At 45.4% G+C, this 16,271-nt stretch overlaps 1 protein-coding gene across 2 annotated transcripts in view; it reads right to left on the bottom strand.

Annotated features, from left to right (window-relative positions):
• Positions 1 to 16,271, bottom strand: part of KCNH1 (potassium voltage-gated channel subfamily H member 1) — a 476,905-nt gene that overhangs the window by 178,418 nt on the left and 282,216 nt on the right. For both annotated transcript variants that reach the window (XM_063443862.1, XM_063443863.1), the window contains 2 exons: positions 15,783 to 15,982; positions 11,481 to 11,733 (listed from right to left, as the gene is read on the bottom strand). In XM_063443862.1, coding sequence (XP_063299932.1) covers positions 11,481 to 11,733; positions 15,783 to 15,982 — 453 coding nt within the window. The remainder of the gene's footprint in view (positions 1 to 11,480; positions 11,734 to 15,782; positions 15,983 to 16,271) is intronic.

Below are 16,271 nucleotides of genomic sequence, written 5' to 3'. Positions count from 1 at the left end.
TTCAATAATACAAATTTTAAAAGATGATACTAATAAATATAAGCTTAATTTTATCTATTTATATCTCCAACAAATGCAATTCATACACACAGAGACTGCTGAATACATACACACAGTCTGCTGAATATACACACACAAGACTGCTGAATACACACACACAGTCTGCTGAATACACATACAGACAGACTGCTGAGTACACACACACAGACTGCTGAGTACACACACACAGACTGCTGAGTACACACACACAGACTGCTGAGTACACACACACAGACTGCTGAGTACACACACACAGACTGCTGAGTACACACACACAGACTGCTGAATACATACACACAGTCCGCTGAATACACACACACAGTCCGCTGAATACACACACACAGTCCGCTGAATACACACACACAGTCCGCTGAATACACACACACAGTCCGCTGAATACACACACACAGACTGCTGAATACACACACACAGACTGCTGAATACACACACACACACACACAGACTGCTGAATACACACACACACACACAGACTGCTGAATACACACACACACACAGACTGCTGAATACACACACACACACACACACACACAGACTGCTGAATACACACACATACTGCATTGAGGGGTGTAGTTTAAGGGGCATTGAGGGGTGCTGTGTGTGGGGTGCTGTGTGTGGGGTGCTGTGTGTGTCTGAGGGTTTCTGTGTGTGCTGTGTGTGTGTGAGGGGTGCTGTGTGTGTGTATGAGGGGTGAGGGGTGTGTGAAGGGTGTGTATGAGGGGTGGTGTGTGTGTGTGTGAGGGGTGGTGTGTGTGGGGGGGGTAGGGGTGCTGTGTGTGGGGGTAGGGTGCTGTGGGGGGTAGGGGTGCTGTGTGGGGGGGTAGGGGTGCTGTGGAGGTAGGGGTGCTGTTGGTGGTTAAGGGTGCTGTAGGGGGTAGGGGTGCTGTGGGGGGTAGGGGTACTGTGTGTGGGGGGTAGGGGTGCTGTGTGTGGGGGGGTAGGGGTGCAGTGTGTGGGGGGGTAGGGGTGCTGTGTGGGGGGTAGGGGTGCTGTGTGGGGGGGTAGGGGTGCTGTGTGGGGGGGTAGGGGTGCTGTGTGGGAGGTAGGGGTGCTGTGTGGGGGGTAGGGGTGCTGTGTGGGAGGGTAGGGGTGCTGTGTGTGGGGGGGTAGGGGTACTCTGTGGGGGGTAGGGGTACTCTGTGGGGGGGTAGGGGTGCTGTGTGGGGGGGGGTAGGGGTGCTGTGTGTGGGGGGGGGGGTAGGGGTGCTGTGTGGGGGGGGGGGTAGGGGTGCTGTGTGGGGGGTAGGGGTGCTGTGTGTGGGGGGTAGGGGTACTCTGTGTGGGGGGGTAGGGGTACTCTGTGGGGGGGTAGGGGTACTCTGTGGGGGGGTAGGGGTGCTGTGTGGGGGGTAGGGGTACTGTGTGTGTGTGGGGGGATAAGGGTACTCTGTGGGGGGGTAGGGGTGCTGTGTGGGGGGGGTAGGGGTGCTGTGTGGGGGGGTAGGGCTAAAGGTGTTTTAATATACTTTTTTTAATTTTTTATTAAATCAGTCCCCCCCTTCCTCCTTCTTACCTCTAATGAAGGAAGGGGGGGGGGGCACAGCCATCCCTGGTGGTCCGGTGGTGGCAAGTAGTCTTACGGGTCGGGAGGCAGGGAGACGGATCTTTGCAGCAGCTCCCCTGTCCTCCCGCGCGATGCTGCCTCCCGACCCGGAAGCAGAGTAGGCGCCTGCCGTTTCGGGCAGGCAGGTGCCTACTCTGCATTATTGGCGAACCTATGGCCGCGTGCCCACAGAAAGGGCCTGGAGTGCCACCTGTGGCACGCGTGCCATAGGTTCGCCATCACTGGTATAGAGGATGTAGCAAGAGTGTGCATACAGGCTATAGTGTGTGTGTGTGTGTGTGAATATTATATATATATATATATATATATATATATATATATAAATATGTTTGGAAGTATTGTGTATGTGTGTGGTGCAATGTGTCGGGGGGGTTCTGTGTGTATGTGAGGGGTGCAGTATGTGTATGTGAGGTGTGATGTGTGTGAGGGTGCTGAGTGTGAGGGTGCTGTGTGTGATTGATTTCTGTGAGGGTGCTGTGTGATGTGTGTGAGAGTGCTGTGGGTGATTCGTGTGTGTGGGTGCTGTGTATGATGTGTGTGAGAGTGATGTGTATGTGTGAGAGTGCTGCGTGTGTGAGAGTGCTGCGTGTGTGAGAGTGCTGCGTGTGAGAGTGCTGTGTGTGTGAGAGTGCTGTGTGTGTGAGAGTGCTGTGTGTGATGTGTATGTTAGAGTGCTGTGTGTGAGAGTGCTGTGGATGATGGGTGTGAGAGTGCTGTGGATGATGGGTGTGAGAGTGCTGTGTGTGATGTGTATGTTAGAGTGCTGTGTGTGAGAGTGCTGTGGATGATGTGTATGTTAGAGTGCTGTGTGCGATGTGTATGTTAGAGTGCTGTGTGTGAGAGTGCTGTGGATGATGGGTGTGAGAGTGCTGTGTGTGATGTGTATGTTAGAGTGCTGTGTGTGAGAGTGTTGTGGATGATGGGTGTGAGAGTTCTGTGTGTGATGTGTTAGAGTGCTGTGTGTGAGAGTGCTGTGGATGATGGGTGTGAGAGTGCTGTGTGTGATGTGTATGTTAGTGCTGTGTGTGAGAGTGCTGTGTGTGATGTGTATGTTAGAGTGCTGTGTGTGAGAGTGCTGTATGTGATGTGTATGTTAGAGTGCTGTGTGTGTGAGTGCTGTGGATGATGGGTGTGAGAGTGCTGTGTGTGATGTGTATGTTAGAGTGCTGTGTGTGAGAGTGCTGTGGATGATGGGTGTGAGAGTGGTGTGTGTGATGTGTATGTTAGAGTGCTGTGTGTGTGAGTGCTGTGGATGATGGGTGTGAGAGTGCTGTGTGTGATGTGTATGTTAGAGTGCTGTGTGTGAGAGTGCTGTGGATGATGGGTGTGAGAGTGCTGTATGTGATGTGTATGTTAGAGTGCTGTGTGTGTGAGTGCTGTGGATGATGGGTGCAGGGCCGGACTGGGAAAAAAATTCGGCCCGGGCATTTTTTTATCATAGCGGCCCACTAAGAAGGGGGCGGGGCAGAGAGAGTGTGTTTTGTCATCATTAATGACAAACACGCCCCCTCTCAAAGTGAGCATGTTGGTTCAATGCTCTTCCAGGGCAGACCATGCGCAGAGCTCTGCTGAAGAGCTCTAGCACGAGAAAAAAGCCCTGTATTTGTTCTGCACAGCGCAAGCAAATTTAATAACATGCTTGCACTGTGTTTCCTTGCAACTTGTCTCTGGTGTCTCTATAAATGGATACCAGGAGACAAAAATGCCAGGAAAGAGTATTGTGCATGTTTTTGGAGCCTGCCATTGTGTGTGTGCAGAGTGAGCTGATTGTGGTGTGGTATTGTGTTATAAGGTCGGTTTTAGTCGTGTTGTGTTTGTGGTGTAATGTAATGCATATGTGGCTAGGGGCTGAAGAGAATGTGTGTATAGAGCAGTGATGGCGAACCTTTTTGAGCCCGAGTGCCCAAACCGCAATACATGCCAACTTTTTTTTCCTTAAAGTGCCAACACGGCAATAAAACCTCAATACTGAGGTTTAAGTTTAGAAAAAACAACTCGTACTGTTGTCTGAACTAATTAACAACTTTTGTTTTAAAAGAACACAACAGCAGAGAGTTCAATAATACAAATTTTAAAAGATGATACTAATAAATATAAGCTTAATTTTATCTATTTATATCTCCAACAAATGCAATTCATACACACAGAGACTGCTGAATACATACACACAGTCTGCTGAATATACACACACAAGACTGCTGAATACACACACACAGTCTGCTGAATACACATACAGACAGACTGCTGAGTACACACACACAGACTGCTGAGTACACACACACAGACTGCTGAGTACACACACACAGACTGCTGAGTACACACACACAGACTGCTGAGTACACACACACAGACTGCTGAGTACACACACACAGACTGCTGAATACATACACACAGTCCGCTGAATACACACACACAGTCCGCTGAATACACACACACAGTCCGCTGAATACACACACACAGTCCGCTGAATACACACACACAGACTGCTGAATACACACACACAGACTGCTGAATATACACACACACACACACAGACTGCTGAATACACACACACACACAGACTGCTGAATACACACACACACACAGACTGCTGAATACACACACACACACACACACACACAGACTGCTGAATACACACACATACTGCATTGAGGGGTGTAGTTTAAGGGGCATTGAGGGGTGCTGTGTGTGGGGTGCTGTGTGTGTCTGAGGGTTTCTGTGTGTGCTGTGTGTGTGTGAGGGGTGCTGTGTGTGTGTATGAGGGGTGAGGGGTGTGTGAAGGGTGTGTATGAGGGGTGGTGTGTGTGTGTGTGTGAGGGGTGGTGTGTGTGGGGGGGGTAGGGGCGCTGTGTGTGGGGGTAGGGTGCTGTGGGGGGTAGGGGTTCTGTGTGGGGGGGTAGGGGTGCTGTGGGGGTAGGGGTGCTGTTGGTGGTTAAGGGTGCTGTAGGGGGTAGGGGTGCTGTGGGGGGTAGGGGTACTGTGTGGGGGGGTAGGGGTGCTGTGTGGGGGGGGTAGGGGTGCTGTGTGGGGGGTAGGGGTGCTGTGTGGGGGGTAGGGGTGCTGTGTGGGAGGGTAGGGGTGCTGTGTGTGGGGGGGTAGGGGTACTCTGTGGGGGGTAGGGGTACTCTGTGGGGGGGTAGGGGTGCTGTGTGGGGGGGTAGGGGTGCTGTGTGGGGGGGGGGTAGGGGTGCTGTGTGGGGGGGTAGGGGTGCTGTGTGGGGGGTAGGGGTGCTGTGTGTGGGGGGTAGGGGTACTCTGTGTGGGGGGGTAGGGGTACTCTGTGGGGGGGTAGGGGTACTCTGTGGGGGGGTAGGGGTGCTGTGTGGGGGGTAGGGGTACTGTGTGTGTGTGGGGGGATAAGGGTACTCTGTGGGGGGGTAGGGGTGCTGTGTGGGGGGGTAGGGGTGCTGTGTGGGGGGGTAGGGCTAAAGGTGTTTTAATATACTTTTTTTAATTTTTTATTAAATCAGTCCCCCCCTTCCTCCTTCTTACCTCTAATGAAGGAAGGGGGGGGGGCACAGCCATCCCTGGTGGTCCGGTGGTGGCAAGCAGTCTTACGGGTCGGGAGGCAGGGAGACGGATCTTTGCAGCAGCTCCCCTGTCCTCCCGCGCGATGCTGCCTCCCGACCCGGAAGCAGAGTAGGCGCCTGCCGTTTCGGGCAGGCAGGTGCCTACTCTGCATTATTGGCGAACCTATGGCCGCGTGCCCACAGAAAGGGCCTGGAGTGCCACCTGTGGCACGCGTGCCATAGGTTCGCCATCACTGGTATAGAGGATGTAGCAAGAGTGTGCATACAGGCTATAGTGTGTGTGTGTGTGTGTGTGTGAATATTATATATATATATATATATATATATATATATATATATATATATATAAATATGTTTGGAAGTATTGTGTATGTGTGTGGTGCAATGTGTCGGGGGGGTTCTGTGTGTATGTGAGGGGTGCAGTATGTGTATGTGAGGTGTGATGTGTGTGAGGGTGCTGAGTGTGAGGGTGCTGTGTGTGATTGATTTCTGTGAGGGTGCTGTGTGATGTGTGTGAGAGTGCTGTGGGTGATTCGTGTGTGTGGGTGCTGTGTATGATGTGTGTGAGAGTGATGTGTATGTGTGAGAGTGCTGCGTGTGTGAGAGTGCTGCGTGTGTGAGAGTGCTGCGTGTGAGAGTGCTGTGTGTGTGAGAGTGCTGTGTGTGTGAGAGTGCTGTGTGTGATGTGTATGTTAGAGTGCTGTATGTGAGAGTGCTGTGGATGATGGGTGTGAGAGTGCTGTGTGTGATGTGTATGTTAGAGTGCTGTGTGTGAGAGTGCTGTGGATGATGTGTATGTTAGAGTGCTGTGTGCGATGTGTATGTTAGAGTGCTGTGTGTGAGAGTGCTGTGGATGATGGGTGTGAGAGTGCTGTGTGTGATGTGTATGTTAGAGTGCTGTGTGTGAGAGTGTTGTGGATGATGGGTGTGAGAGTTCTGTGTGTGATGTGTTAGAGTGCTGTGTGTGAGAGTGCTGTGGATGATGGGTGTGAGAGTGCTGTGTGTGATGTGTATGTTAGTGCTGTGTGTGAGAGTGCTGTGTGTGATGTGTATGTTAGAGTGCTGTGTGTGAGAGTGCTGTATGTGATGTGTATGTTAGAGTGCTGTGTGTGTGAGTGCTGTGGATGATGGGTGTGAGAGTGCTGTGTGTGATGTGTATGTTAGAGTGCTGTGTGTGAGAGTGCTGTGGATGATGGGTGTGAGAGTGGTGTGTGTGATGTGTATGTTAGAGTGCTGTGTGTGTGAGTGCTGTGGATGATGGGTGTGAGAGTGCTGTGTGTGATGTGTATGTTAGAGTGCTGTGTGTGAGAGTGCTGTGGATGATGGGTGTGAGAGTGCTGTATGTGATGTGTATGTTAGAGTGCTGTGTGTGTGAGTGCTGTGGATGATGGGTGTGAGAGTGCTGTGTGTGATGTGTATGTTAGAGTGCTGTGTGTGAGAGTGCTGTGGATGATGGGTGTGAGAGTGCTGTGTGTGTTTGGGGGGTAGATAAAAACAAAAAACAAGTAGGCATTATGTCCCCCCCCCTCCCTTCTTACCTTTTAGCCTGGGAGGGGGGGGACCGGCATGGTGGTATCTGGGAGGGGGGGACCGGCACGGTGACACCATCCCTGGTGGTCCAGTGGGTGAGTGAACTCTAGCCTGCGGGCTAGAGTTCACTCTCGCGAGATCCGGTCGTTGCCATGGCAACGCACCGGATCTCGCGAGAGGAACCCGGCGGAGCTGCAAGATAGAGCTCCGCCGGGTCCTCTCCTGGCTCCCTCCCTCCCTCTCTCCCTGCTGGCGGCCGGAATATACTGTATGTGGGCCGGTGAGGGAGATCTTTGATCTCCCCACCGGCCCATCATTGAAAACAGCGGGGCCGGCGCTCGGATAGTGCCGGCCCTGCATAGACCGGCAGGGGAGATCCTGGGACTTCCCCTGCCGGCCTCGGCCCCACGGCCATCGCGGCCCACCGGGCATTTGCCCGGTGTGCCCGATGGCCAGTCCGGGCCTGGATGGGTGTGAGAGTGCTGTGTGTGATGTGTATGTTAGAGTGCTGTGTGTGAGAGTGCTGTGGATGATGGGTGTGAGAGTGCTGTGTGTGTTTGGGGGGTAGATAAAAACAAAAAACAAGTAGGCATTATGTCCCCCCCCCTCCCTTCTTACCTTTTAGCCTGGGAGGGGGGGGACCGGCATGGTGGTATCTGGGAGGGGGGGACCGGCACGGTGACACCATCCCTGGTGGTCCAGTGGGTGAGTGAACTCTAGCCTGCGGGCTAGAGTTCACTCTCGCGAGATCTGGTCGTTGCCATGGCAACGCACCGGATCTCGCGAGAGGAACCCGGCGGAGCTGCAAGATAGAGCTCCGCCGGGTCCTCTCCTGGCTCCCTCCCTCCCTCTCTCCCTGCTGGCGGCCGGAATATACTGTATGTGGGCCGGTGAGGGAGATCTTTGATCTCCCCACCGGCCCATCATTGAAAACAGCGGGGCCGGCGCTCGGATAGTGCCGGCCCTGCATAGACCGGCAGGGGAGATCCTGGGACTTCCCCTGCCGGCCTCGGCCCCACGGCCATCGCGGCCCACCGGGCATTTGCCCGGTGTGCCCGATGGCCAGTCCGGGCCTGGGTGGATGGCTAGGTGCATGTGTGTTCTGTACCTGGGAAGAGATGGCAACAGGATACACTATGGGAAGAAGGAAGGCCTGCGGAGACAGTGTTATGCTCTGAGCGAAGTTCTCCTGAGAAACCTTGGGTCCTGGCATTCATGTGGATGTGATTGTGACACCTACCACCTACCAAGAGATTGTTGTAGATAACGTACACCCCTTCATGGCAATGGTGTTCCAAGATGGCAGTGGCCTCTTTCAGCAGGATAATGCACCCTGCCTAACTGCAAAAAATGTTCAGGAATGATTTGAGGAACATGACAAAGTATTTAAGGTGTTGCCTTGGCCTTCAAATACCCCAGATCTAAATCTGATTGAGCATCTATGGAATGTGCTTGAACAACAAATCCCATCCATGAAGTCCTCACCTCGCAACGTGCAGTCCTTAGAAGGATCTGCTGCTAATGCTTTGGTGCCATATACCACAGGACATGTTCAGAGGTTTTGTGGCATCCATGTCTCAATGCATCAGAGCTGTTTTAGCAGCACAAATGGACCTACATGATATTACACATGTGATTTCAATGTTGTGGCTGATCACTGTATAACTCTTTATTATCACGGCTCATTCTGTATTTTACTGGGATGTATCACGTTATCCAATCATTATTTATTCATGAAAGGGGCACTGCAGTGTATGTTAAAATATTTGAAAACAGTTCTAGACAGTGTACTAAAAAGAGTGCATTAAGAGAAAAAAAAACAACAACACATTTCTGTATTACAGTTAGGAAAGTGCATGTCCGTGTTTGTGCTGAGAGCACTTACCATATAAAAAGGATATTATCTGTGTCCAATTTAGGGCAGTTATGATGTCTATTTATCCAGGGAAGCTAAAAGGCATTCTTCATTAAATAGTGCATGATATAATTAAGGAAGCCAGCTGATTGTCTTTATTTTATGTACTCTAGTCGTATAGTAAGTATATTTAAAAAGTCACCCTAAGTAAAGAAGCAATTTATTCATCCTACTTATTATTTGGATGAGCATATGTTTCCATTCCCAAGTGTCTATGTGAATGCAGATGTAAGCCTGGGTGTGCAGACATAAGGCAAGGATATTCAGTCCCCCTGAATCCTTAACGGTGAATACTGGCCTGGGGAAAAAAACTGATTATTCCTGAAAGATTTGTCAGAAAGCTATAAAGTGATATCTGCTTCCATCCACCAGTTTTGTAATATTGATGATGATGTGGCTCTTACTTACCTCCCCACAGCCCTGGATAAAGTGGAGGAGTCCTGATTTGCGACATTTTTTGCACATAGATGGATTTGTGTTGTCTTTTTAACTTATTAAGAAACCAGAGGTATTTCCTAAAAAAAAAGTGCAAACTCCATTCACTGTGCGTATTTTCAACCTTGCTAGGCTGTTGGGTTTTGTGCTGAGTTGACTACATTCCCACATTTTAAATGTGTGTATATGTGTGTGTTTGCATGCATGTGTACTCTGATGCTTCTTCAGGATAGGAAAGAAGCAAAATGTTCCACTTTGTTTTTTGTTTCTTACAATTAAGATTTGTATTCAATTTTATAATAGTAATACAATGAAGACACACCATTACCATACCTCCTAGTGGAGCTTTACAGTAACAAAATATTTGAGAACAGGGCAGGTTCCCACAGGTGTGGGGTTCCGTTACTGCAGAACCAAGAGTTCCACAGTTTTTAAAGTTTTCATATACCATTCACATGAGAGAAAGGCATTAAATATGGGATTCATTTACTAAATTGTGTGTAAAAAAAAAAAAAAAAAACAACAACAACAAAACAAGCAATAATTGGTTATGGTTTTAATATTCTGCACAGTGATGGGATTGCTGCTGTATATATGTGAAGCACTAAAATGACTTCTGAAGTTTATTTGGTTTGACTTTTAGCCTCTGGGAGTACCGGCTACAATCCTTAACACTGCGCTAATAAGAACATAATGTCCACTATGCTCATGGTGCGTCCTTTCGAACAATAGTGCTGTTTCTCTGGTGATCCATTGCACACAAGGGGCTGATCCTGTGTGGGCATGATAGTACTAAATGGTACTGTAACCACTCTGATTTTAGGAATGATATTCCATTGCTGGTTTCTTTGTATTTTTAAGAACAAGCATACAATCTGCACTATTTTTTAATTTTCGGTTAAAATTTCAGTTTGGAAATGTGTTAATTTTCTGTTATCTGCCAAACTGTTGAAAGAGACAAATTAAAGGCACACTATAGTCACCAGCACAACTATAGCTTAATGTAGTTGTTCAGGTGTCTATAGTCTGTTCCCGCAGTCATTTTCATTTAAATGCAGTCTTTTAAGAGATGCTGGATGGCACAGCACAGTGTTTTGCCGCACATGCGCATTAGCCTCATAATGTTTTCCTATGGAACAGCATTGGATTTGCTGAGATTGTCAATTCTGATTATCTCAGCCAAGTGGGCAGAGTGGGGACGGGATCAGCATTTGCAGAACCACGCACGCTGGAATAATGGTACATTTGTACCCTACTTATTGGGGGTAAGGCTGGGTCTGCTACCTAGATAGTGTTTTTAACATTATAGAGTCAGGAATATATGTTTGTATTCTCACATATGTTTGTATTTCTGACCCTATAGTGTTTCTTTAGGGAAAGGGATTTCCTTAATTTGAATCTTTCAGCTGTTTAAAAGGTAGCTCCCTAAGTTTATATCCTTGCCTGGGATTGCCATATTTAAGGACACAAAGTAAGGGAGCTATCTGTGCTTTGGTATCCTATAAATATGTCAATCTCACATTATAAGGATACCAAATTAGGGAGCTATCTATTAAACAGCTAAACGATCAAAATAAAGAAAAGGGCTTTTCTTAATTTTGATCTTTCAGCTGTTTAAAAGCTAGTTCCCTAATTTACTATCCTGTGTATATCATATACAATCTATATACATACTGTATATATGACATACATTCCATAAACATGCAGCACATAGAAACTCTATAAATTGTACACGCAGCACATTATATAAACCTGCAGCACATACATTCTATGAACATGCAGTATATGCATTCTGTATACATGCAGCACATACATTCGATATACATGCACTACAAATATTCTATATCCATGCAGCAAAATTAAGAAAAGCCCTTTCCCTAATTTTAATCGTTCAGCTCTTTTGTACATAACTCCCTAATTTTGTATCCTTGTGTGAGATTACATGGGATATTTAAGGATACCAAATTAGGGAGCTATCTAGTAAACAGTTGAAAAATCAAAATAAAGATTCCTTTTCGTAATACTGATCTTTCAGCTGTTTAGTATAACTTCCCAATTTGGCCATTTTGGATTAGGTACTTTTGATATATTTGTTATTTTTCTATTGCTAAATTGTTTTTGTGTAAAATTGCAGAATTAGTCCAAATGTGTCAGAATTTTAATTTGGGACAAAATTTATTGCACGTAGTTTTGTCCTTAAATTTGAGAGTCACTTTGAATTCTCACTTTAGTGAAAACTCCTTATAGTGTCAGATCCCATTTGTGTCCACGACAAGATGAGGCAAGGGCCACCTCTAGGAAACGATTCTTCCTTTGATTTAAATGATTCTATTAAGGACAGTTTCTATGCACATTCCCCCTTTTTTTTCCGTGGCTAACTCCTGCCTAAATTTATATTCAGAGACATCTAATAACAGGAGCGGATTAAATAGATAAAACTTAGACTTACCCAATATAGCAACAACTTCGTCATCCTGGATAACTTCCAAAGAGCCAGAAACCACAAAGCAGAGTGTGTCTATGCTTTCTCCCGCATGATAAATTAAATCCCCAGGAGCACAGTGAACGGTCTGAAACTCCATGGCCAGGGCTCGTAGGCATCCATCACTAGCCAATCGAAATGCAGGATGCTCTTTGAAAACTTTGCGGTTTAGGTGTACACAGATGTCTGCTCGCATGTCTTTAGGGCAAATCTGTAAAACCTAAATGAACACAAACCGTTACTGTGTGTCCTATGCTAATACCATAATGATAACATTCTAACATCTTTAATTCAGAAAAAAAAAAAAAGATAAAAGTGTCTTTGAGAAATCGTGTATTACTCATTAAAATGACATGCTTGTGTAAGGCAGGGACTGAGGGACAACTCACCAGTGCCACTGCTACATTAACAGAAATGTAAGGTCAAGGATCATTGTTACCGACCATATCAGAAATAGCTTCAAAGCAAGACAATGTTAGATCATAGCAGGACGCTAGCGATTGACGAGGCAACCCAAAGAGAAACTTTAACTCATGAAATGATGGTGAGTAAATGATCTATATTGACTTTTAACGTGGGAAAGCCAAAATATGTATTCCTTTTTTTCATAGGTTTCTTAAAGTGACAGGTGGATCTCATCTTTCTATTCTGCATTGGGACCAACATGGTACTGTAGTTACAGGAACCCACACCTGGAGGGACCTGCCCTGTTCTAGAGTAATCTATTAGCGTTATTCTCCGGTAGGAGACTTGTTTATGATTTTGTCTTGTTAAGCAAAAATTTCAATAAAAGTCTTAATTCCCAAAAAATATAACTCTTGAAAATGTGTAGACATATGTAATGTCTTCTTCATGTTTACTCAAATCCTTGGTGCATGAATATTACATACTGTTCATAGAGGGAGACGTTTCCCATAAGGGATAGTATGTGGTCTGCAAGCATCATTTTTAAAATAATATTAGCAGCAATTAAAAGATTAAATCTAAGAATTTAACCATTGACAGGGCGTACAGTGCTCCTCTCATGCCAGTCACTTCTTGTAGCACGGTCGAGCAATAGCAACTTTGTGCGGCCCAGCCTTCCACAGCCGCTCTCCGCATACCTGGACTGTGTGGAGGGGGTGGGGATATGAACGCGTCATATCCCAGCTCCCCGTGCAGCACACAGCGCAGCTGGCACCTCGCAGTGGAGGAACTGCCTCCGGTCGTCTTTTTCTCCCTGGAGCCACGCCAGAGAGCAGAAGAAGGCAGAGAGTACAGGGCTGATGCAGGAGAGCCAGCCCTTAACTCCCATCTACCTCAGTCAGCACACTGGACCCCAGGGAAGCACCCAAAAGGTAGAAAAAAGAGAGTGGCTATAAAAGTATGTTTTCACCAGCATGTGTGTGTATCTGTATGTCTGTCAGTGTGTCTGTGTGTGTATCTGTATGTCTGTCATTCTGTGTATCTGTATGCCTGTCAGTGTGTATCTGTATGCCTGTCAGTGTGTATCTGTATGCCTGTCAGTGTGTCTGTGTTTGTATCTGTATGTCTGTGTGTCTATCAGTGCCTGTGTGTGTGTCTTGATGTCAGTCAGTATGTGTGTGTGTGTGTCTGTATGTCTGTCAGTGTGTGTATCTGTGTGTTTGCCCGTGTGTCTGTGTGTGTATCTGTTTGTCTATATATGAGTGTGTGTGTATATCTGAATGTGTATCAGTTTGTATATATATATATATATATATATATATATATATGTGTGTCTATATATCTGCATGTGTGTCAGTGTGTATCTGTGTGTATGTGTATCACAGTGTGTGTGTGGCAGTGTATGTGTATATGTGCATGCATCTCAGCATTCAAATGTTAACACTACACAGATTCACCCCTGCATTCAAATGTCAACACTACATACAAACATATCTCTGTATTAAACACAACAAAATATATATAAACACATCACTGCATTTAAGACCAACACTACACATGAATGCATGCATGCATTCAAATGCACTACATACAAACACACGCCTACATTCACACAAACATACTCCATACAAAACTTGCAAACACTGCTCAGTAATAAATACAACCCTGCAAGCATTAGAAATCAAGGCATTGTTGCAGTTGCACGACATATGGGGATCTACCTTTTAGCCACCCTTTGAAATGGGGGGGGCAAAAAGATTCTTGCACCAGGGCCCTCTCTACATTAGTTCCGTCACTGGTGTCCAGTGATGGAATTGGGCTGCTGAACTGGATCCACAGATCAGAGCCAGACATAATGCTTCCCAGGTACCTAATTGCTCAGGCCTGAGATGTAAATATGTACTTGTGACTGCATATATGAATCCCTGTGTCTTTATGTCTCTGTATGACTGTATGCGCATGTATGTCTGTGCCTGCATGACTGACTTGGGTTGATTGTGTGCCTTTTATGACTGTGTGTCTGTATATCTTTGTGACTGTGTGCCTGAATAACTAGGTCTGTGTGCCTGTATGGTTGTGCATATATGTATTTTTTTTTGTCTGTGTATCTATGTATAAGGGAGAAAAGGACACAAAAAGGGGCTGGGGGTGGGAGGGGGGTGTAGAGAGGGGAAGAGACCGAAAGAGGCCAATGGGAAGAATGGGACACATAAGGGGCCAACAAATAAGAAGACACATAAGAAGTAACAAATACACTTTAGTGTAAGAGACACTCTAAATGGGGTGTAGGACACAAAGGGGCAAAAAGGGTAAGACATTCATGAGAGGGGATATGAAACACTAAAGGGGGTAAGAAATTCAAAAGTAGGGCTACAAGACACAGAAGTGAAGATACATTTTTTGGGGGGGTTGGGGGCGGTGGAATGCATCTTCGCCTTTATAGCCAAAAATCCTTGCACTGGCCCTGACTATTGATATTATTAATCTATGGAGAAACCTGAAAAGAATTGAAATACTTTTTTTTAAACAAATTTGTTCAATACTGCAATTGTGTGAGATGTAAAAGATGATTGTATCAAATTATTTTTACATCTAGATTAGGAGTAATCAAATCTAGACATCAGTGGGCTACAATGTGCTTAAACCATTCCAACTAGAATTCTTAAAATAAAAATAATTTAATAAAATGAAAATCTCAAGAGGATGCTGAGGTTTCCATGAATTATGTAAATATATTTGAGACTTGAGCTAGATTAGACTGAAGAATCTATGAATTACATAAATATATTCAAAACATGAATTAGATCATAAGAAAACATGAAGATTTAAGATTTTACATTCACGCACTCAAGTGTTTACTAAACCGTGATTTCACAAGTGGGCTACAAACGTTTTGTACAATAATCAAGCAAACAATCTATAATACAGTCGTGATAGTGACTGCTTTTTAATCTGGCAATTCTGGTTTAAGTGATTTAAATCAGTTATTAACTCACCATTTCGTAAATAGGTCACTATGTTATACCATTTGGCAGAGAGTATAATTTACTTGGTATAATGCATCAATTAAAAGTCTAGTGGTAAAAACAGTAACATTGCAAATTTCTAACACATCCAGACAGTGCAATTCTATTTACACAGTAAAATAGCTATTTGTTTCTTAACATTGCAGAAAATCAAAATGAGTATGTATTTTAATAATGACGTCTATCTGCCTATTGTTTTTTTTAGTAAAATGATGGTGAATAAATACAGATCCTTTAATCAAATTCCAGATGAAGCAATAAACAGGATAAATTATTTACCCACTAAGAGTCACGGACAGCATGAAACATTCCCAAAGTCACTTTTTAAAAATAGATTCATCCCACACGCTGCATTTAATGTAGTCATCAAAGAATAAATCGATATACTACTGTCTCCGGGGAATGTCTTCTATTGACACTAAAGTAGATTCCCCTTCTCAGAATGAAACATTAGCTTCCAGGAAAGCTGGGCTAATTTAAATAAAAGTCCTAGTATACCTTAAAAGATACCCTTACCCTTTATCAAAGATTACAAATGTATTCAACAATGCATTTAGTGTGCCTATCATTTAGTAACCAATTAACCGAAACAGACGCATTAATCAAAACATGACTAGAACAGCCTCAAGTATACATTTGTCATTTATTGTAAGAATTCTAAAAAACAGAGAAACATCTTGCCATATGGAGTGGTTCTAATGAAGCATGTATGATTTTCAGACACACCCAATGCTGGGAGGGAATCTTCGATTCAGTGTAATTGAGTGCGCTTTTTTTTGGAATAGCCATTGCCTTTACTGCGCTAACCTAAGAAGTACATAAATGTGTTCCTACTTACTTTTTCTGTATCTATGCCTCTAGACATTGACCACGTTGATACAATATAATCCATGACCCGTTCACTCAGCCCTTTGGGGACTTGGTAGAGCTTAAGGAAGTCTCGGACACTGTTTAACATTTCATGATATCGGTTCGTGTTGGCGTACATTTGCTGGAAGATGGTTGTCACGTTACCGAAAATGGTTGCATATAGAAGTGCTAAAAAAAACAAAACAAAATATTTTATTTATCAATTGACTTTATTTAGGATAAGATGCCTTTAAAGAGCACTTTAAGTACCTTAGTCACTACAGCCTGCTGGTGCCATCCACAGGATCTGGGTCAAACCACTTTAGAGTGGCTTGACACAAAATGAGGTACCCCAGGCACTGGTGTTCCAGCCACTCATTTGAGATTTTGCTATTGAGGAAGTTACATTTCTGCATTAGCGATATCACACTCATTTGTCCAAATTTGGACACTATTTGCTGGCTGACTGTATGAGTAT

Source organism: Pelobates fuscus, chromosome 2 (assembly GCF_036172605.1).
Source record: "Pelobates fuscus isolate aPelFus1 chromosome 2, aPelFus1.pri, whole genome shotgun sequence".
NCBI lineage: Eukaryota > Metazoa > Chordata > Amphibia > Anura > Pelobatidae > Pelobates > Pelobates fuscus.
This window is presented reverse-complemented; position numbering and strand designations above follow the sequence as displayed.